Here is a 24,548-nt window from a genome sequence, read left to right as displayed (position 1 = left end):
CCAGTGGGGTCCCTCAAGGCTCCATTTTAGGGCCGGTACTTTTCAATATTTTTATAAACAATCTGGATGTGCCCTGGCAGCCAGGAGGGCCAACCGTGTCCTGGGGTGCATCAAGCACGGCATCGCTAGTAGGTCAAGGGAGGTGATTGTCCTGCTCTACTCTGCGCTGGTGCGGCCTCACCTCGAGTACTGTGTGCAGTTCTGGGCACCACAGTATAAAAAGGACATGAAACTGTTGGAGAGTGTCCAGAGGAGGGCTACGAAGATGGTGAAAGGCCTGGAGGGGAAGACGTACGAAGAACGGCTGAGGTCACTGGGCCTGTTCAGCCTGGAGAAGAGGAGGCTGAGGGGAGACCTCATCACAGTCTACAACTTCCTCGTAAGGGGGAGTCGAGAGGCAGGAGACCTTTTCTCCATTAACACCAGTGACAGGACCCGCGGGAACGGGGTTAAGCTGAGGCAGGGGAAATTTAGGCTTGATGTCAGGAGGGGGTTCTTCACAGAGAGGGTGGTTGCACACTGGAACAGGCTCCCCAGGGAAGTGGTCACTGCACCGAGCCTGTCTGAATTTAAGAAGAGATTGGACTGTGCACTTAGTCACATGGTCTGAACTTTTGGGTAGACCTGTGCGGTGTCAAGAGTTGGACTTGATGATCCTTAAGGGTCCCTTCCAACTCAGGATATTCTATGATTCTATGATTAGTTTTATTGCTCAGCATGGCATTATATGACATAGAATAGCAACTCTGGTCACTTGGGGTTAGCTGTTCCAGCTTTCTCTCTTCCCAGATGCTTGTCCATACCCAGCTTACTTGCTGGTGGGGCAGAATGAGAAACAGCAATGGCTTTGATGCTGTGCAAGCATTGTTCAGCAATAGCTAAAATGATGTGTTGCCAGTACTGTTTTGGTCATAAATCTAAAACACAGCACAGTATGGTCTGATATTAATTGTCTTCATCCCAGTCAAATTTTGTTCAATCTATTAATGAGCATATATAATCGCATAATAATAATAATAATTAAAGTTAAGAAACTGCTCTGAACGTAAACATAGACGGAAAAAAAAAATCGTTTCTGAGTAACAGATTAACAAAATCCTTAAAGAATGTATTGAATACTTGTTCATTTAGACTTATCTAGGAGAAAAAATCTAATCTCTGTTTAGTCCTGAGTAAGCAATGTTTTCAACAATATTGTAGGGATACATTTTCAGCTTGTGATACAGAAAGTGAATATACAATTCAGGTACATTTGTAGGGTTATAACGTCTCTGAATTGATTCTAGTGCATTTAGACTTTATTCAGATGACTCTGCCCAGTGGTCCTTAAAATTTTGAATGTCACAGTTAGCTTTTAAGAAGCCAGTTTAAATTTCCCTGTGACTACATTACAGACAAGAAAAAATGAACAATTGCTGCTTAAGAGAAGAAAAAATAGATAAAATTAAACTTTTTTGATGAACAATAATGAAGATTGAAGATCTGTCAGAGTACAGTCCTTCCTTATATGCTTTCTTTTTATGTTTTAATTTAATAATAATCACCAAAACCAGTGTTTAGATTCAACACACACTGTACTCTCTTGGAATTACCTATATTTCTATTGAAATGTAAAAAGTCTTCTTATGCCAATATTTCTTCTGTCTTTTTTTCTTCATGTGGTCTTTCTACCCTGCTGATAAACTGAATTCCATCACAACCACTCTTTCACTCCTCCTCCTTCAGGGAAGGAGGGGAGAAAATATAATGGAAAAGAGCTCAAGGGTTGAGATAAGGATGGGGAAATCGTTCACCAATTACCATCACAGGCAAAACAGACCTAATGTAGGGAGATTAATATAATTTATTGGCTATCACTAGCAGACAAGGACAGTGAGAAACTAAAAAGCAAACTGAAAACACCTTCCTCCCTCATCCACCCTCTTCTGTGTCCTCCCCTCAAGAAGCACACAGTAACGGGGAATGGGGGTTGTGGACAGTCCCTAACGATTGTCTCTGCTGCTCCTTCACAGTCACTCTTTGCCCCCTCGGGTTGCTGTCCTTCCCAAACTGATCCTGCACGGGCTTCCCACAGGCAGCAGCTCAAGAACTGCTCCAACATGGGTCCGTACCACAGGGACTGTCCATCAAGAGCAAACTGCTCCAACATGGATCCCCAATGGGCAGCAGCTCCTGCTCCTGCTCACCTGCTCCTGTGGGTGTGGCCTGGAGTCTATTCCTGTGGGGGTCTCTCCACGGGCCATAGTGTGGAGAACTGCTCTGCTGTGGGACCCATAGGCTGCAGGGGGACAGCCTGCTCCACCAGGGGCCTCTCCACAGGCCGCAGGGGAACTGCTGCTGCATGCCTGGAGTACCTCCTGCCCTCCTGCTGCACTGATCATGGAGTTTGCAGGGCTGTTTCTTCCTACATTTTCTGACTCCTCTCTCCCAGATGCCGTGGCACAGTAGTTATTTCCCTTTCTTAAATTTGCTCTCACAGACACATGACAAACTTCACTCATTGGCTCAGCTCTGACCAGCAGCAGGTCCATTTGGAGCCAGATAGAGCTGGCTCTTATCTGACATTGGGCAGCTTCTGGGCATTTCTCACAGAGGCCACATCTGCAGTCCCCCTTACCATGTAAACCCAGTACACTCAGGCCTCCTTTCTTGTCTTTTTTTTTTTTTTTCTTCCCTCCCTTATCAGGCTGCCTATTTGCTAAATAACATTAATTTTCACCATAGCAGTCGTGACAATTTATAATCCATAGTTAGTCCAATATCTTTTCTTTGTTAAGAAAATAATCTAGTCAGCTTTCCAGCTGTGTAGAACTTTTTCCAACACTGGCTTTCTCAAGGCCATGCTTTATTTATTTATTTATTTATTTATTTATTTATTTATTTATTTATTTATTTATTTATTTCTAGTATTTTTATTTTCTCCCAACATTAGCTGGAAGATGCTGACTTTAAAATAGTTTTCTTTTGCTTAGCTGATACACCTAGTTACTTTTCTCCATATATGTTTCACAATAGATACAGCTCTAAGTATATTTTAAAGAATGGTCATAGTCTTCCTGTTCCCATGTGAGTTTGCTTTTACTTCTGAAAAAAAAAAGTAAAAAAAAAAAAATAAGTTTTCTGAAAACATCCTTTTTCCTTTTCTGTCTTCTACATTTCCTTCTTTTTCCTTCTGCCAGAGAGGTCAGGGAGTCTCCTCTGGAAATATTCAAAACTCGTTTGGATGCCATTCTGCACCATGCACTCTAGGTGATCCTGCCCGGCAGGGGAGTTGGGTCTTCAGAGGTCCCTTCCAACCTTGGCCATTCTGTGATTCTGTGATTACACATTTTCCCTACACTTTATCACAGTTTGTCTCTTCTGTCTCTTTTTCTGACATTCTCTCTGTAGCACCTAAGATTATTTTCCAAACTCTTTAAACAAACTACATTTGTTTAATTTTTGTATTCATTTTAAGCTTAAGATTTCACTTAATATTTTTTCCCTAATCCTTTCTTTACTCAGCTCTTAGCTACATGTGGAGGCATTATGGTCTGTGTTGCTTTATGCTATAGTATTAACATCAAAGAATAGAACATAGCCATAGCTTACTTGAAGTTGCATATAGTTTTGAATAAAACAACTGTTCAGCTTTACAAGTCAAAGTGGAAACTGGCAGATAGAAGCAACTATGGTATAGTTTGGAAAATCTTATATTAGATACATATCTTCTCTTTTTGATTCTGTGTTTATTTAGAGTTACACTTTTATGTTTTAAGTAATAATTTGCACTGACAGGAGGCAAGTAGAGAAGCAAAGGAATAACTGATTTTGTAAGAACACATCTCAGAAGTGTACAAAAGAAGGTACTGTTGTAGGCCATGGTGCATGCTTCCTGGGAAATATAATGGTTTTATTGGATACTATGGGAGAAATTCTTTTATATTTTGGTTTTCAAAACTACTGTTACTACACTTCCTTTCTTTTCTGCTACCATGAGGACTGAGGCCATATATGACATGTTCCAAGCATCTTAAGGTGTATTCTCCCTCTATATTAAGAAAAGTCCAATCAGATTGATAAATTTAATGATATGAGCAATTTCATTTTTTTTAGCAGAAAATAATGCATGGTTCTCAAATATCAGTTAAAAATGAACAAACATTTGGTTCACTGCTGCATTCAGATTTTTGAAAAAATTGCTTTGAATTACAGTTCTGACAGAAACACAATTGTTTGATCAACTTAATAGTACAAATCTTGTGCCTTTTGACTTTTCTCTCTTTCATAAATTGGAAAGGATATACCACAAATGGAATTACAGTCATTTCATTCCTACATGCTATAATTCAAACTGACCTATGCATCTTCAGAGCAGAAAATAGCCATGTATTTGACAATAAAAGGAAAGAAATGATCACGTGGGCTAGAACAATTCCCACTTGTATCTAGATTATGTGTTTTCTGAGTTTTCTAAGACAAAATGGTGACACCTGAATTGAGTACTTGTTACATAATCCTATTGAAGTATACAGTCATCAAGAATTTCTTCTGTTTGATATACCTGTATGCAAGCTGTTTCTTTTAGCTGAATACTGAAGAACAACCAATTAATGGTCATTTAATATACAAGTTTAATATACAAAATGTATATTTCAATATACTGGATATCACTCTCATGAGGAAATCCTAATTGCTAATAAAAATAAGAGATCTTAAAATAGATATCATAGATTGTTTAAGTATCTTCAACCCATTAAAAGTATCACATAGTTTTACATAATACATTTTCCTATTCTGTGAAGTTATAAACTAATGATTTCCCCAAGTTAAAACAACTGGGAATGCATTCTTATATTATTGGCTAAAATAAATGACTGGAATATTGAAGTAATGCAGAAAACAAATCCAGAAAAGTCAATGCTACAGTTAAATTTAAAATGAATCTAAATCCATTCAAAAGAGAGGAACTGCTTTTGTCCTTGCAGTATATAGACTATTTATTTATAAGGACTAAATAAAAAGAGAAGGAACAAATTGTAGTAGTTTGTCAGTCATAATTTAATACACCTAGTACTTCAATGCTCAAAATAATTTAATTAAAATTATGCAAGTACTACAAAATCTTATAGTAAATGAAAGTTAGCTATTAATGCCTAATGTGGATTTCTCAGAACTTTTCATGTTTGTGTTTTCTGTGATAAAATAAATCACCAAAGTCCTCAATTAAAGTTTTCATTTTTGGAATTATTATGGTATTACTTCAAAACACCTATCAATTTTTATTTTTGACTGTTATGCATATTTAATATTTTTTTCTTTACTTTTTTTGTTTGTTTGGTTGTTTCTGTGAGATACCATTTTTTCTACTTATTAATGAGTTTTGGTTTAGCTGGTAAATTTAGAATAACTCTTTTTCTACTCTATGCAGTGAATGATGTTAATGTTAGTAAATTGATATTAGGGATTTTTTTATCTGTATCTGAATATGTGTATATCTGCATGTATGTATATATATACCCGTGTGTGTATAAATAAATATATGCACATATAAACTTCTGGAATACTTTCACTTTAATTTATATGTCTTTATGAATTTCTATATTGGGGAAATAAGCTTTAATAAATACAAAATATATTTCTTCCAAAACAAAATTCAGGAAGGATCTTTTAAAACATTAGCATTATGGAATGTGCCATTAACATGATTATAACTATCCATATTATAACACATATTTATTAAAGTACTATAAGATGTTAGAAATGTAGTCCTGTATTCTTCAATCACTACCATGAACATATGTTAACAGCTAGATTTATGACATTAATAAGCATTACTAATGTGAACTAGGTTACATTAACATTCTCCTTATCACCATTATTTAAGATATTTATTTGTTTATTATTAAAATATACCTTAACATTTCTTTTACTTTCAGCTGAATGTGGAGCCTCCACGACAAGTAATGAAGGAATCTTACTATCCCCCAATTATCCTCTTAACTATGAAAACAACCATGAATGTATTTATAGCATTCAAGTACAAGCAGGAAAAGGAATCAACATTTCTGCCAGAACATTTCATTTAGCCCAAGGAGATGTTCTTAAGGTAGGTAGCCTTCGTGTAGCTTTTTGTTGTTGTTTCTAAGCTTTTAGTGCCTCATACAATTTAATTTTATCTGTCTGTACAGTATCAGGTAAGGTTATATTATGCACTTATAAAATACTTGTCTAAACCATTTCTCTCTCTAAAGATTTAAAAATGAGAAACCTCAGATGCTTCCATAACATATTCTTTAAAACATGCATTTTTCAGACCATGCGTATTTTAAAAAGGAAATAGAAACTGTAAACCTAGTATTGCCTTAACTTGTATTTGTATTCTGTTCTTAGTATTAAACATTCATCTTTGAACAGTTACATTTTTTTGTAAATTCTGTTTTTCTTCCTCAGTATCTTCATTAGTTATTCTGTGATATAATCATAATATTTTTTTTTCCCTAGCTGTTTACACACAGAAACTTAATTTAATACAATGTCACATACTGCAGTACATGAGGTTTACACTTCAAATGGCTCTGATCTTCTTTGGTATGTAGCATCTCCTGCAAAATGACAATCACTAGCAATTTTATGTGAAGGTAGTTTATATTTTGTTTGTCTGTTTTGTTTTTGAACAAAGAAAAAACAACCAAAGGGGAAAAAAAGGATATTAGAACTTTCCAAATTTTTATAGACTTACTGTCCTTCATAAATCAGTAACATTAATTTTGTTTTGTACATAGATGTTATTACTGTATTTGTCAAGTACATATTTCCAAATTCATATATTGCTTAGCCAACTGTATATTTAAACTTGATGATAATCGAGATGTCTTATAGCACATGCAATCTAAATGCAATAAGAAGGGATGAACTAATTGTCTAATTTTTCAGAATACTCAATTTAATTAAATACACCTACCAGAAAGCAAAGGAGTAAGAGTACCATGCCAATCATGTTTGATTAATAAAAACTATTTTTCTGCCAGATTCTTCTATTTAATTATCAAAATATGAAGGGTTATGGTAAGATTTATCTCTAAGAATCGGAGCTGGGATTTATTAACTTCAGTCATCTGAGCGTTAGGTTAGGATTTCTGTCATACGTTGCCAGACATAAGCACTTCAAAAATAAGTTAATTATGGCTGAGGCATAAGCACACCTAAGCAACCTAATGAAACCTAATGAAAATAAAATCAGCAGCAAGAAAAAGGTATATACAAAATTAAATATGGTTTTAAATAAAAATAAGTATTTTGTATTGAAACAAAACAAAGGCAAAACAAAGTAAAGCAAATATTAATAGAATTAATAATAATTAATTAATTTTAGTTTATTTAATTAGTTATATTAGTTATTATTAACTATATTAGTTATTAAAATGCTCAAGTATATTTAGTTTAGTTTAGTTTTATTGCTTGCATCATAACTGAGGAGATGTATTTCAGTGTTTCAATTGATAAAGGAAAAAAAAAATAATTTGAAAGTCTGAGTATTTGTTAGCATATAAATACCATGGAAAAAAAAGCTTTTTTCTTTTTTTTTTTTTTGTTTAGTTAACAATAAAACATCCAAATCATGTATGCTGATATGTAATAATTAGTGAAGTTACAGAAAGTTCTTTAAGTTACCCAATGTTAGCATAAGACTTGAAGTCCACTCTTACATTTGAACTGGAATCCTTCTGTCCAGAAATTACTATTCTAGTATCTCTGTTCACATTTTTATCCCTGTCCATTGAAAGTTTATGGATACATTTTCCTCAAGACTTTTTCGCATATAAATACAAACTTTCAAGCAGTTCAAGGATATTTTTTCTTTTTTTTTTCTTTCTTTATCTTTGTTAACCATTTAATGCACATTTAGTCTTTATATTATCTATTCACTTAAGTTTTCTCAAGTGCTGTTCCAACCATATGCACTACTGATTGTTAACTAGAAAACATTAACTTATAGGTTTATAAAATAATTTTCATTTTAATATTGCTACTCCATTAATGAGAACTTAAGAGAAGTATCAACTTAATCATAAAAGAGGTGATGCCATTATACTCTGATGTAAATGGCTGAAATATTTGCTGTGTTTTGTGGCTGTGGCTGTTACATGAATGTAGTATCTTTGAAAGATGAAAGTAATTAGAGTATTTTGTATTTCAGGTCAGCAGCCTTGAATTATAATGAGCCAAACTTCCTCCTAATCTATTTAAAAATAAATAAATAAATAAATAAATAAAAATTCAATAAGTACTCTTTATTATAATTATCTTTTTTTTTTTTTTTTTCTGTCTGTGTGACATTGTAGGAAGAGGCCCTCCACCCGTGGGAAAGCGTATCTGTTGAACCCTTTCTTGCCTAATCTCTCACATGAAGCTTTTACAAATTGCCTTAATCCCATCAGACTCTTTTTCCAGGTGCCTGTTTCAGGAAGTACAAAACATCAGTTACACATTACAGAACATTTTTCATGGTACCAGTTCTGAATTTTTCTTTTGATCTTTATTATCCTATGAATTACTGCTCAAATCCAGGTTCTGAAAAAGAATCACCGAAAGATTTGGTGTATGTTTGACTTGGGAATATGACTAGTATTTTCTGTTAATATGTTCAAGATCAGGAACGCAGGCTTGATTATATACATACATGTATGTGCTTTTATTCTCTTAGACTGATACACATAAATCTCAGTAAAACGTCTTTAAGGATGTTTGCAAGAAGTTCCTTTTATTTTTATGGAGCTGGTATCTACAATGAAAAAATAGGGAAAATACTTCCTAATTTGCCTATTTTTCTGCCTGTGAAGAATACACTGTTCACTACAGCAGTAGGGCATTAGGGTTTTATTGTAACTTTAGTTTTACGTGAATGAGTAATAGTGAAGAAATACTGTACACCTATTTAAGATTTGTATCACTACTTTGTAAATGTATATGAATATGAATGCCTGGGCCAAACCCTAAGAAATCTTTGAGGCAAGTCAAGAATAGTAAGAAGTAAGGTAAAGAATGATGTGATGCAAGTAATTCACCATTTGGAAGATATTTAACAATGATATTTAACATCAGGACAGGGCTTTCATTTTCTGAAGGAAATGAATGCTTCAAAAATAAAGCAATCCAATAATATTTCCCAATTCAATGACAGTCTTCTAGCTAAAAACTGGTGAAGAAATGGATAATGCATTAATCTCTGTTCTTCAGACTTAATACATGAAAAAATTGGCAAAGATACTATTTCTATGAGCTAATATTTTAGATTACTAGAGCCAGGCATATAGATTCCATTTGAAGTCTGAATTAACTGAATATTGTCCAAAATTTTTGGTACTCTTGTTTAAGCAAGTCACAGGGTCAGTTGGTTACCATGTAAATTAACTGACTGTGAAACAAATTTATGCCTGATGAACACTATGAATGAAACAATGAAACAGTTGGACAGGGGAATACCACATTAGAGGGAAACATATTTGACACAAATAAATCACCCTTACTGTTACTCACCCGATGAAGAAGGAGGAGATATCATTTATCAATTCTGAACTGGTATAGAACAAAGGATGCAGAAGATGTTTTTTTTTTCATTTGCTTCATTTAGTATGCAATTCTCTTATTGCTATAACAGTTCTAGCTCTCTAGCTACTTGGTTTTTTTTGTCGTTTGTTTTTTAAGCTATGGGAAATACAAAGTTCCTTTTATTGTTGTTGTTTGTAGGGCTATCACCTGCTTTTGATACTGTCATATATTAATTTAGTATTGATGAAAGTTTCATGAAAGGATATGAAGAATTTAAGATTTGTATAGCCAACCCATTAAAAATGAATATCAGAAACTGTAAAACAATTGTTTCCTTCTTTGTAATTGTTATAACTCAGCTTGTGCACTAAAATATTTCCATAATTTCCTGCCTGTGTGGAAGGCAGGAAAAAAAATACTTGTTTTCTAAAGTATGAGTATCTGCTTTTCTTCCTGCATTTAGCTCAATTCGCTGGTTTTGCCATTAAGCTCTGTAGTCTGTTAGGTGTAAGCAAATTCTTCAGATTTGTACAGAAAGGAACAGAATTGGCATTATCCTATTTGTCTGAATAGCTTATTGTTGTAGGTGAATGCTTTATTTGTGTTGAAATGAGTTCAAAGTAGAAAGTATTATTTTATGTCCAAGATCTGCTAATATGATTTTCTAATTTATCAGGGGAAAGACAACTCATTAAAATTGAATTCTTAACACAGATATGTTTGTTTTCTTTATTTTCAGTAGATTTCAACATAAATTAAATATATATATGTGTGTGTGTGTGGTACTGATTAATGAGGAGAGTAGTTTTCTGTTAATGTTTTAAAAAAATAAACGAATCACAAAAATGCAGGCAGGTTCCATAAATGAACCTGAAGAAAAGAACACTAAGTATGAATCACAGAATCACAGAATTGTAGAGGTTGGAAGGGACCTTGAGAGACCATCAGGTCTAACCCACCTGCCAAAGCAGGTTCCCTAGAGCAAGTTGCCCAGGTAGGTTGTCCAGACGGGTCTTGAATATCTCCAGAGAAGGAAGAGGACTGAAATGGAAAAAAAATATATTATTATTATTATTATTATTATTATTATTATTATTATTATTATTATTATTATTATTATTATTATTATTATTATTATTTTATTGTTGGTGGTGTTTACTGTTGTCACTTTGTGGTAGATATATTGACCAAGAATGTCTTACAGTAAAGGTGGTTTTTGTTTGTTTGTTTGTTTGTTTGTTTTTTAAGAATTGTAAATAGATAAAAAATTTGGCTTTGAGAAATTCTGAGTTTTTTTGCTCTCATTTTGAAGAATATAGTTAAGTGTAATATTGAAAAAGGAAAAACTTGTCCATTTTGAAGATAAATCACATACATGTCATTCAAAGTTTCTGAAGACTGTTCAAAATTTGGGTGATTCCACCCACTCATCCCCTTTTTGAAACAAAATCAGCACACGCTGATTCTGGAGTTTCATTTTTTCCAGAAATGGAAAATCATCTTGTGTCTAAGAAATAAGATCTTACAGAGTGAGGCAGAAATATATAGTGTCAAGAATCAATATTTTAGATGTTGAAAAATGATTAAACGTTTTTGATGAAAAATGTTTCATGGTAAGTCTAGAGTTTTTTCTAATTGGGTGTTATATCTATTAGGAAAAAGAAGCAGTCCACAGTTGAAAATGAAGAACACTATATAAAAATCATAATGAAAGCATAATAATAATAATTATAATTATAATGCTACAATGCCCTTGTTTTTGAACATAATTTTGTTCTTCTGAAAATTTGTATAACAGCAAGTCATTACATTTCATAGATAGCAGATGACACGCAGGAGCAAGAGAAATGTTAAGCACACACACAGACCACTATGGTGAATGACAACTTTCACTGTCCTTGGTCATGTGAAGTGCTTTTGCTTGGCTAAATGTAGAGTGGGAGCTGATGTGCCAGATGGGATTGTACCTAAGAGGAAAAAAATAACTTTGAGAATTATTTTTGATACTGCAATGAAACAGTCTGTCTTTTATCTTCTTTCAAAACACTGTGCAGCAACAGGCAAGGAACAGTGTCAGTAAACCACACAGAGGAACTGGCATTGTTATTTATATATTTATTTTAATTTCCCCTGTGTTTGGCTCAGCACTCTTACTTTGTGTGCCTGCACAATTTGTATAATTCAGTTTTACTGCATTTGTTTGCTCTCTAGCCTGTGGGATATCTTGGAAATGTGTGCAGCATTCAGTTTTTGAAGGATTTTAAGGAAAGACTTTAAAGGGAGGTAATGTTTGTAGATTTTTGCTAATTTGTTTCTTAAGAATTTCCACATGTGCTATCATAATCCTTTTAGCAATATCATACTGAAAACATGAGTATGAAGTAGACAACAAATGCAGAAGAGGAAAAAGTCCAAACATATGGGCCCTATTCCGTCTTTTTATTAGTGCTTCTATTTGCATGTGATATAAATGATATATTTGACAAGGTGTTGACAGCCTCAGCTCTGAGCTGCTGATTTTATGTTGTTTCTTCTCTTTATAAATGCACAGATCTTCATATCCATATGCCTTTTATGTTTCAATGGCAAGCCTCAAAAAAGTTGATTAAAATGCACAAATGTAATAAATTCACTCTATACTATTCCCTTGGTAAAATTTTACAGAGGATGGTCAAACAAGTTGGTAGAGAAAAAAAAAAAAAAAAAAAAAAAAAAAAAAAAAAAAAAGCACATTATTACATTATTTTACATTTTAAATATATTTATTATGGAGTCCCTGGAAAGCATAACAAAATGCCCTCCTTCCCCCTCCCTCCAAATAAACTGTACATCTCTCAGTTCAAATTACATTTATATAGGCATAGTTCCCTGCTAGCATCCTCCTCTGTAATATTTCAAAGTAGCATTATGATATTAGGAATAATAATGCATTTTTTTCTGTGCTTTTGCTCATCTGTATGAATTAATCATTTAACAAATGAGGCCTTTAAATACCTGATAAATTTGGACCTCTGTTTTCTGAAAGGCTTGTTATTGGTTATGCATACATTATACAGTCATGGATCAATTATCTTTGCATTAGTGGTACAGGATGACACTGGAAAATACAACCAATGAACTCATATTTCGTAAAGATTATCCTGGGCCATACATTACCCAAGTGACGTAACCCCAAAGTGCTGGTAAGGCTGATGAAAATGAGTATTCCTATATTAAAAATAAGATAATAATATCTTAATCCCCAGATAATCACATTTTCCTCTGGATCAAATTCTGATGCTGAATTACTAACTCATTTAAAATCTTAAGCAAAATGCCTATCTATGTTAGGAAGGTTGGAAAGACAATGCTTGGTCTGCAAATCTCAGAAGAATTCAGGCTTCTCTGACTTTCTTTGCTACTTATATATGTTATTAAAAATGGTAGATTTGGAATATAATGCATAAATCATATCATTTAAATTAGATCCATAAATCTGTATTTAGTTTAAAGTAATTAAATGAATTGTAAGAAAGACAATGTGACTTAAATAAAGAATTATATTGCAAGATATGCATCCATTTCTTGTACTAAGGAAGCTCCTACTGTCACAAGAAGAGTAGTATATGTTACTTTGAATATTTAAAAGCTAGCAAACAAACAAACAAAAAAGGCTAAATTTCATGTTCAAATGAATCACATCTCTCCCTCACCTAAAAGTATTTCTCCTATACAAAGAATTAGAGTTTCAGAAGTGTTAGAGTACTTTAATTTTTGTTCCTTCATTGAAATGTCATAGGCTTGGAGATATTTTAGAGTGAGGCAGCTAGTTAGTCCATAAAGTAGAATTACTGTTAACATTGAAGAGATTCCACTGTTCACAATAGGCAGTGTCAAAGGGAAAGGTTTAACACGGTAGTACAGCTAACAAAACTGGCAATAGATATGTGTGGGGAAACTAATGTGAAGAAAATTTGTATCAGAAGTGTCTTCTGCAAAGTTCTGGCAAGCCTTTAAGTTCATGTAACTGCACTGGTTTGCCCTCATCTTGAATAGTGTGTGCAGTTTTGGGAGCCACAATATAAGAACGATATAAAACTATTAGATTATGTCCAAAGGAGGACAACAAAGATGACAAAAAGTCTACAGGGCAAGATTTATGAGTAGCAGCTGAGGTCACTTGGTTTGTTCAGTTTAGAGAAGAGAGTACAGTGGCGACCTCACTGCAGCCTACAGCTTCATCATCAGGGGGAGCAGGGAGGCAGGTGCTGATCTCTGCTCTCTGGTGACCAGCTGTATGACCTGAGGGAATGGCGTGGAGCTGGGACAGGGGAGGTTGAGGTTGGGTATTAGGGAAAGGTGAGAGGGTGGTCGGACACTGGAACAGGCTTCCCAGAGAAGTGGTAATTGCACTGAGCCTGCTGGAATTCAAGAATCATTTGGACAACACTCTCAGACATGTGGGGCTGATTTTTGGGTGCTCCTGTGTGGAGCGAGGAGTTAGACTCAATTACCTTTGCAGGTCCCTTCTAACTCGGAATATTATATTATTCTATGAACTTATTTTTTATTTTATTATTCTATGAACTTATTAATAGCTTCTTTCAGTTAATTTATTGATTCATACACATGGCCAAAAATGGATTACTGTTATGTAGTGTTTAAAAATAAAATAAATCCTGAATCCTTGGGTTTTATTAGTTAATAACTATCTTGGAGCGATTAGGAGAAAGAGCATCAAATACAAGCTGGGTTTTCTTTAAGTCTGTCATAATGTAAATATCCCTGCAGGATAGCAGTAATTCTCCTGGAACTGATCTTCTTTCAGTTTCTGAAACAGAACAAAGTCCATTTCAGAAGTAATTTTCTGTTGCTTTTTTTCTGGTCCTGTTTGACTACCTTTCTCACTTTAGTTTTAAAGAAATTTTAAATAAAATTATGCAAAATATCCATATTTATGTTATTATATATTTTTAAAGTACTTTTTATTGAGAACCATTAATTGTTCTGCTTTAATTTCTTATTTTTTTTTCTCCATGTAAGGACATTAGCATTTAAGTGTGATATTTCTTTGGAATTTATTTGCTTGTTTCAGTAAAACCTAGAAATGATGCCAAGTCATTTGGCAGTGCTTTTTAAACTGCTGTACAATTATTTATTGATTAGAGGTGGCTAAAAATGGCTTGATTTGTTTTATTTTAGCATATCATTAATAAAAAGTCTTTCTTTTTGCTAGAGACATGAGAATTTCTGCAAAATAGAACTTAAGAGTACAAGTCCGACAGATGGGGAACAGAAATCATAGTTTATATTCACTTTGTTGCCTTACTGCTATTGCTGGTGTATTTGTTTTGGTTTTATTCTGGTATAAATTCCTGTTTAAAAATTCCGGCTTTGATTACATTTCAAATTAATACAATTAGATCTTATTTAGAACTGGAGACAATTGGAGACAATGTTTATTTAGAAAAGCTTTATAACCTCCCTGTATTGCAACTTGAAATTTATTTAGAGTTCAGATTTTTGATTTGCAAGAGTTTTTCTTAATGCCCATTTTTCAAAGTTTTAGTGATTATGGAAGTCAATAAAAAAATCCTACAAGATATAGTGCTTGGGTTAGCAACCACTGTTAAATTATAGCTTAACTATTTTAAAGAATTACAGGAATGCAATGACCAGTGATGTCTTAGAGCAACAAACCTTGTGAGGAAATTTACTAAGTATTATGAAAAGATTGTTTTATATATTTAGTAGTCTGATAGAACTTTCTATTTCAACTCTTGAAGAAAAATAAATAATAAAAGTTATGTATTCCAATTTACATATATATTATATTACTCTTTAAAATTACAGAAACAGTTATTCTATTTATTTTATTCTTGTTTCCTAGTCTCCTTTTACTTTCTAGTTATATTTAAACCTCTCTCTTTACACAGGGGAAAAAAAAATGTTTATTTTATTAGTCAAAACTGGGGAGATGTTAGCTTTTCTGTTGTGCCACCTCAGTGACTTGAGGCATACACAGCTACACAAAACAGTTGTTTGCTGATAGTCTGTGACCAGTACTACAGTATTGGCAGCGTAAGAGAAAACACAGATGTTCAAAAACATTGAGCTGATATGGCAACTCTGCCCACTTCTGTTTTTAAGAAAAAAAAAAAAAAAACTGTCATATTTCAAATTGTGCATTTGAAAAATAATCACAATTAAATCAACTTAATTGAACAGAGGCAAACAGCATATCTGAAGAGTGCTCTGGACTGACTAGCAATATATATCCCTTGGCAGAGCTATCCTCCCACTTAACTGAAATGTACTAAGTTATTTTGGAAATCAAATATATGCATTTATTGTTTTAGTAACTGTAAATGTCGTATTTGTTTTACAGATCTATGATGGCAAAGACAACACTGCTCACCTGCTGGGTGCATATACTGGCGCATCATTAAGGGGACTGACACTAAGTAGTACTTCAAATCATTTATGGTTGGAATTTAACTCAGATGTAGAGGCCACTGATGAAGGTTTTCAACTTGTGTATACCAGTAAGTATTTGAGAAAACAATAGTAATAGATAAAAATGCAGTCCAAAGTCAAACAATAAAATCAACAGCAAATCACTCTTCACTCATCAAAATAAAGTACTTTTATAATTTTGTTTCAAAAGCTCCTGTAAACAACATACTAAAATCTTGCTTTGAGGATATCACAGAATCATAGAATCATAGAATGGTTTGTATTTAAAGAGACCTTAAAGATCATCTAATTCCAGCCCTCTGACATGGACAGGGGGGACACATAGACCAGGTTGCTCAAAGACCCATCCAACCTGGCCTTGGACATTTCCAGGGATGGGGCATCCACAGCTTCTCTTGGCAACCTGTTCCAGTGCCTCACCACCCTCTGAGTGGAGAATTTCTTCCTAATATGTAATCTAAATCTATCCTCTTTCAGTTTAAAAATGTTACTGTACCTCCTCCACTCCTTGACAAAGAGTCCCTCTCCTGCTTTCTTGTAGGCCCACTTAAGGTACTGGAAGACTGCTATAAGGTGTCCACAGAGCCTTCTCTTCTGCAGTCTTAAAAACCCTGACTACCCCAGTTACAAGAGGGATGCTCCAGACCCTTAATCATCTTTGTAGCCCTCCTCAGGACTCCTTGTAATATGTCTAAGCCATTCACGTGCTGGGGGCCCCGGAGCTAGGGTTGGGTCTTAAGAGATCAAGGCAGAGTGGGAGAATCACCTCCCTTAACCTGCTGTCCCTGCTTCTTTTGTTGCAGCCTAGGATATGGTTGCCATTCTGGGCTGCAAGCACACACTGTTGGCTCATGTTGAGCTTCTCATCCACCAACATACCCAGGTTCTTCTCCTCAGAGCTGCTCTTAATCCATTCTCTGCCCAGCCTGTGTATGTACTTGGGATTGCCCCAGCCCAGGTGCAAGACTTCACATTTGGCATGTTGAACTTCATGAGGTTTGTACAGGCCCACGTCTCAAGCCTGTCCAGGTCCCTCTGGATGGCACTGCTTCCCTCTACTGTTTCAACCATACTGCACAACTTGGTGTTATCAGCAAACTTGCTGAGGGTTCACTCGACCTCACTGTCCACGTCATCGACAAAGATGTTAAACAGAGTGCTTTGTCTAGTATGATACTTAAAATCTCTGTGTTTTTCTGGAGGGCTATTTTGAATTTTTTTTTTGGTCTTGGACATGATAAGCAAACAATGGGATAATTTTCAAGTAAGAGTACGAGGACATGCTGTTCACATAAACTCGTGGCTTCGAGACTGGCGTGACCGGCAGAATTTTGGGTTCTTTGATCACGGGAAGGTCTATGCTACACCGGGCCTGATGGCACCGGATGGGATGCGCCTCTCTTGGAGAGGGGTAAGGATCTTTGGTCAGGAGTTGGCAGGGCTGATAGATAGGGCTTTAAACTAGAGTCGAAAGGGGAAGGGGCTAAAACCAGGCGTGCCGGTGAAGACCTAAGGGATGGTACGCTAGAATCAGAGGGGCTGTGTGCCAGTGAGGTCCTTCAGTCAGATCCACAAGGTGCTGAGTGTAAGGAGACGCACCTGAAGTGCTTTTACAAGAACGCACGCAGTATGAGGAATAAAATGGATGAGCTAGAAGTCCTGGCCCAGTCCCGCAACTATGACATCATCTGCATAAGCGAAACCTGGTGGGATGAGTCCTGTGACTGGGGTGTTGCGATAGATGGTTACAGGCTCTTCAGGAGGAACAGGCAGGGTAGGCGAGGTGGTGGGGTGGCGATGTATGTGAAGCAGGGGCTGGACTGTGTGGAACTTCAGGTCGGCGATGGCAAAGTTGAGAGCCTCTGGGTAAGGATCAAGGGACGAACGAATAAAGGGGATGTCGTTGTGGGAGTCTATTACAGACCGCCTGGCCAGGACGATAGCGCCGATAAATTATTCTTTACAGAACTAAGAGAGGCCTCGAGATTAACTCCCCTTGTCCTTATGGGGGACTTCAACTTGCCAGACGTTAACTGGGAGTGCCACACAGCTGACACGAGCAAGTCCTGAAGGTTCATGAAGCACCTAGATGATAACTTCTTGGTGCAGGTGCTAACGGAGCTAACTAGGAAAGGTGCCCTCCTAGACCTGTTGCTAGAAAACAGAGAGGGTCTGGTGGGAGATGTGGTTATTGGTGGCCGCCTCGGTCATAGCGACCATGAAGTGGTTGAGTTCAAAATTTATGGTGACAGAAGGAAAAGTGCCACCAAAACCTCATCCCTAGATATGGGGAAAGCGGACTTCAGGCTGCTCAGGGAACTAGTCAGCAAGGTCCCCTGGGAAACTGCTCTTGAAGGCCTCGATGTCCACCAGTGCTGGTCATTCTTTAAGCGATGCCTCCTAGAAGCACAAGATCAGGCAATTCCTAAATATCGCAAGTCAGGCAGACGGGGCAGGAGGCCAGTGTGGCTGACCAGGAACGTTCTAATGGAGATTAGGCGGAAACAGAGAGTGTTTCACTACTGGAAGGAGGGCCAGGCATCATGGAAAGAATACAGGGATGCTGTTCGTGTTTGTAGGGAGAAAGTTCGTGTGGCCAAAGCACACCTAGAGTTGAAGCTGGCTGTGTCTGTGAGAGAAAATAAAAAGGGTTTTTTTAGATATGTGAATGGAAAAAGGAGAACTAAAGAAAACATAGGGCCACTCCTTGATAGGGAAGGTCTCCTCACAGACAATGACATAGGCAAAGCAGAGACGCTTAACGCCTTCTTTGCCTCTGTCTTCAATGCCGATGATGGGCTTCGGGACCCAGGGTGCCCTGAGCTGGAGGACCGGGACGGTGGGGATGTCAAACTCCCAACCGACCCTGAACGTGTGCGGGATTTGCTACTCCACCTGGATCCCTACAAGTCCATGGGTCAGGATGGGATTCATCCCCGGGTGCTGAAAGAGCTGGCAGACGTCATCGCGGAACCTCTCTCAATTATTTTTCAACGATCCTGGGAATTTGGAGAGGTCCCGGTAGACTGGAAGCTGGCAAATGTTGTGCCGATTTTCAAGAAGGGTCAGAAAGAAGACCCTAGCAATTACAGGCCTGTCAGTCTCACGTCAGTGCCTGGTAAAATCATGGAGAAGTTGGTTCTTGAACTTATTGAGGCGCACCTGGGGGACAAAGCAGTCATTGGTCCCAGCCAGCATGGGTTTGTGAAGGGTAGGTCCTGCCTAACTAACCTGATTTCCTTTTATGATAAGATCACCCGTATGGTGGACCAAGGGAAACCAGCTGATGTGATTTTTTTGGACTTCAGCAAGGCTTTTGACACGGTTTCCCATAGGATCCTACTGGACAAAATGTCCACCATACAGCTAAATAAAAACATCATACGATGGGTGAGCAATTGGCTAACGGGCAGGGCCCAAAGGGTTATGGTAAATGGGGCTGCGTCAGGCTGGTGAGCGGTCACCAGTGGGGTCCCTCAAGGCTCCATTTTAGGGCCGGTACTTTTCAATATTTTTATAAACAATCTGGAGGTAGGAATAGAAGGTATTTTGAGCAAGTTTGCTGATGACACCAAACTTGGAGGAGTTGTGGACTCGAATGAGGGTGTAAAGGCCTTGCAGAGGGATCTGGATAGGTTGGAGAGCTGGGCGATCACCAACCGCATGAAGTTCAATAAGAGCAAGTGCCGGGTCCTGCACCTGGGACGGGGAAACCCTGGCTGCACGTACAGACTGGGCGATGAGACGCTGGAGAGCAGCCTAGAAGAGAGGGATCTGGGGGTCGTGGTAGACAGCAAATTGAATATGAGCCAGCAGTGTGCCCTGGCAGCCAGGAGGGCCAACCGTGTCCTGGGGTGCATCAAGCACGGCATCGCTAGTAGGTCAAGGGAGGTGATTGTCCCGCTCTACTCTGCGCTGGTGCGGCCTCACCTCGAGTACTGTGTGCAGTTCTGGGCACCACAGTATAAAAAGGACATGAAACTGTTGGAGAGTGTCCAGAGGAGGGCTACGAAGATGGTGAAAGGCCTGGAGGGGAAGACGTACGAAGAACGGCTGAGGTCACTGGGCCTGTTCAGCCTGGAGAAGAGGAGGCTGAGGGGAGACCTCATCACAGTCTACAACTTCCTCGTAAGGGGGAGTCGAGAGGCAGGAGACCTTTTCTCCATTAACACCAGTGACAGGACCCGCGGGAACGGGGTTAAGCTGAGGCAGGGGAAATTTAGGCTTGACGTCAGGAGGGGGTTCTTCACAGAGAGGGTGGTTGCACACTGGAACAGGCTCCCCAGGGAAGTGGTCACTGCACCGAGCCTGTCTGAATTTAAGAAGAGATTGGACTGTGCACTTAGTCACATGGTCTGAACTTTTGGGTAGACCTGTGCGGTGTCAAGAGTTGGACTTGATGATCCTTAAGGGTCCCTTCCAACTCAGGATATTCTATGATTCTATGATTCTATGACAGAAAAGTATTTAAGCAGATGAGTAGTTTTAAATTTGAAATCTAATGCTGTTGTTTCATAAAGACTTTTTATATGTAAAATTCTACTTTAAGTCTCACGTACAATACAAACTGCATTAGACTAGCAATTTCTGAGTTTGGATTATTGTTTAAAACAATCCAGTTTGGAACCCAAATGATTAAGAAACTTTCCAAACAAATCTTTTTTATCTCTACATCAACTGACAAAATTAAACTACAGATATTAGAAGAGGTTAAATCTTTTCAGATCTGTGGCTTAGAGTGTATACAGAATACAGCTATATTCATCTTGTGTATCACATGGCAACTTCTGAAAATGTATATATTTACATGTGTCAATTGGCACATGGTGTACGTGACTTCTTTTATGTATAATTTTGTCATTGCTGAATTATCCTTCTATATAAAACAGTTTTTAGCATGCAGAACAGTATTATGAGGCAATTCTGTGTCATCATCCTTCTTTTTTCCTCTGTCATTCATTTTCAACTATTCAAAATATTTTGTTACAAAAACATCTTTGTCATTCTTTTAAAACTAATATAAAATATAATAAATACATAAATAGTAATATAATATAATAAAACTATTATATAATATATAATATATAATAATTATATTATATGTTTATATTTATATTATATATATAATATAATATATATATAATGTATAATTATAATAAAACTAATATTATAAAACTATTATAAATCTAGCAGAGTGAAAGTAAAATATTTCAAGATACTGCAAAGGCATGTAATTATTTTTGAGGTCAAAGTTGCTTAAATATGCCATGTACTAGCCTGTGATATCATAGAACTGTACTGTATGATTAAAAATAGGTCTTCTCAGTTCTGCGTCACTATGCAAGTGTCACAATATTTCATTTTATCATATTTATATAGGTAAATTCAATGTTATAATTAACATTTCCTGTCCTTTGAGTACTTACTAATGCATTCTTAGTGTTTTTTGTAGAATATACTTTCCTAGCCTGAATTAATAGCTTTTAGTCTGAACTGTGCTTCTTGTACTTCTTTTGTAAATATGTACTTCATTGGGAAACTGCATGGGATACATGCTGTTTTCTTAGACATCCTAAATTAAATAGGATGAATAACTTACTTCACAAATACTACCCTTAACAGAAGAGATCAGATAGCATGGAATTAATTCTCATAGTTGCACTCCCTTCATTAATTGTAGTATTGCCCAGTATTGGTACAAAAGTATTACAGAATGGTTGACGTAGGACAGAACCTAAGGAACAAAAGTGAGAAAAAACTTTTGGAGTGAGTTGTATAGGAAAGAGAAAAAAAGCAGTGCAAATGTAGTTCACTCATCATCTCCCACAAACAGACCAATTCCCAGCCAGTCTCTGAACAGCGACCTCTTTGAAAAGATTGTAAAAAATAGCTTTATTGCTCAGTATTACACTATGTGGAATGGAATTTGTCTTTGATCAGTTGGGTTCAGCTGTCCTGGCTGTACCTCTCCCAACTTCTTGCCACCCTCAGCCTACTCCCTGGTGGGGTGGAGTGAGGAACAGAGAAGGTATCCATGTTTAGCAATTGCAGAAAGATTTGGTATGCTATCAACACTGGTTTGGTCAACCTAATCCACAGCACCATATGGGCTACAATGAAAAAAATTTACTCAATCCCATATGTACAAAGTATACTCCAACTCCTTTATACCTTCTCTTTAGATTTATACACCCTAAAGACCCCCTGGGCCTTCTCTCGTCCAGGATGAATAGTCCCAGCTATCTCAGTCTTTCCTCATCTGAGATATGCTCTAGTCCATTAATCATCTCAGGGGTCCTTCACTGGACTCTCTCCAATAGTTCCTACACTTGGGGTACCTGAACCACCTGAACACTGTTAGTACCTATGCTTAGGCAATGGAATTACGTTTGTTTTTTGTTTTGTTTTGTTTTGTTTTCTCTCATCCTTAAGAAGGAAGTGATCTGTCAAAAAGACTACTTTTGTGCTTTATCTATAAGTAGGTTGTCCATACAGGAGGACATCTCAGGGATCAAGACATTTTAACTTCTTTTCACACACTATGCATGTTGAACTGTGTGTTCAACATTTTCTCTTAGAAAACAGGAAATTCTAACTGGTCAATAAATATATAGTTTGGCAGTATTAAAAGGGTTCTTCACATGGGCTTCATATTAGCCTCTTCTAGAGATTCTGCAGTGTAGTCTATAATGGAAACAATATCTCATCTAAGATTGATAAAAGTTCAGCTCAGAGGTTATGGAGACTCTTCAGGAGGTAAGCCATTTTCAGTGAGACATGAAATGAGCTGAAGGAACTGTGAAGATATGGCATTTGACCTACTTTTTTCCTCCTGTGAGCAAACAGGCGTATCCAACCCAAACCATTTTGTCTGTAAAATAAAATAATTAACCTTTTTTCAATTAACAAGTAGTAGTGATTCAGTACCTGCGGAGAGATGATGAAAGGCTACCAACTGTACCAACTGTTGGCCAGCTGGACAAATACTGTGTAAATGATTTCAATGAACAATGCGCATATGAAAAGCCCTTCATTTGCTCCTATGTCAGCTACATAAAGGAATGTCAAACTGACACAAAGTGTCTTTTTTAGCTGCGCTCAGTTTGAGCTGCATGATATTGTTAAAAAATATTGGTTTTTGAACAAAGAGGTCTTGAACAAAGAGGTTTTGAACTGCTTCTCAGTTAATAGCAGGAAAACTTATTTGGAGTAGAGAGTCTTTTGCCCAAATTATAGGTTATGTTTCCCCATATGTTTCCCCATAATGTTATACTTATTTATGTTTCGGTCATTCTAGGTCTTGCTCCACAGCTTTAATTCTCTGAAGTGCCCAAATATTTGGCTTGAATTCACTCTATCATCATCATCATTGTTGCCTCCTGCATTTAGTGATTAAATTTACAAACTACTGAAAGCAGGATTAGGGTAGGAAGTTATGAATGCAACTATTTCTTTTGTGCCATAGGTGCTATTCTGCCACTGGTGTTAATGTGCACAATAACAAATCTCCTTCGAAGGCTTGTTTATGAGCCTATAAATGTCCATTCACAAACTAGATTGTCATCAAAATAAACAGGCAGTCATTTTAACTGCCATTTTATAAATTATAATATCATTTCAGAACTGATTGATAATTATCATGAATTCCCTCCTCAGTCTTTAACTGAGCTTTTAGAAAAAAAAGATGTTACAACAGTTTGGTTGGCAGGCTCAACTTGAAAGTAATAGAGTTACACTCTGAAGTATGACAGAAAGGTACAGACAATTATCCTACTTAGACTATTTAGAAACAGAAAAGAAACCTTAAATATATTGCTGCCTGAATTCTAAAAATACTTGATTTCTGCTAGAAAACAGAAAATCTTATTTTTTGATCAATGTATTTATGAGTTTGATTTTTTAACTACAGTTTGTTATTCTTACTGCAGGTTTTGAGCTTTCACATTGTGAAGACCCTGGCGTGCCACAGTTTGGATATAAAATCAGTGACCAAGGTCATTTTGCTGGAAGCACTATAATTTATGGATGTAATCCAGGTTACACACTGCATGGAAGTAGCCTTCTGAAGTGTATGACTGGAGAAAGAAGGGCATGGGACTATCCTCTGCCATCATGTATTGGTAGTATACCATTTTTTTTTAATTTTATTTTTTTACTTTTTTTTTTCTTTACTTAAACTGCTATCTGAATATAAGCAAGGAAAAAAAATACTCTTGTGTTTTGCAAAGACACGAATATACATGCACCTTGGCAGATCTATTTAACTAGACCTTACCTAATATATGTGAGTGGCGCTACCTTTTTGGGGGTTAAAAAAGGAAAGAAAAAAAGAAAAAGTAATTATTAAACATGCATAATGAAATTGCTAATATGTATATGTCTTGTTAAAGTCAGCAAATAGACAACATAAAAAGCTTAATCAGGACCATATAATTTTAATGATGGGCTATAAAATTAGTTTTCCCTAACTGTATCTAACATTACACTAGAAAAAGCTTTTCATATATTTATATATAAATACTACAAAATAAATTAAAATAAAAAAATGAAGATACTAAGAT

At 36.3% G+C, this 24,548-nt stretch overlaps 1 protein-coding gene across 1 annotated transcript in view; it reads left to right on the top strand.

Annotated features, from left to right (window-relative positions):
- CSMD3 (CUB and Sushi multiple domains 3) overlaps positions 1–24,548 on the top strand; it is a 681,859-nt gene that overhangs the window by 432,280 nt on the left and 225,031 nt on the right. The window contains exons 23-25 of the mRNA XM_032181613.1: positions 5,919–6,088; positions 15,899–16,055; positions 23,916–24,107. Of these exons, the coding sequence (XP_032037504.1) occupies positions 5,919–6,088; positions 15,899–16,055; positions 23,916–24,107 (519 nt within the window). The remainder of the gene's footprint in view (positions 1–5,918; positions 6,089–15,898; positions 16,056–23,915; positions 24,108–24,548) is intronic.

The sequence above is a fragment of the Aythya fuligula genome, chromosome 2 (assembly GCF_009819795.1).
Source record: "Aythya fuligula isolate bAytFul2 chromosome 2, bAytFul2.pri, whole genome shotgun sequence".
Classification (NCBI taxonomy): Eukaryota; Metazoa; Chordata; class Aves; order Anseriformes; family Anatidae; genus Aythya; species Aythya fuligula.
Note: the sequence above shows the minus strand (reverse complement) of the source record. Positions and strands in the feature narration are given on the sequence as shown.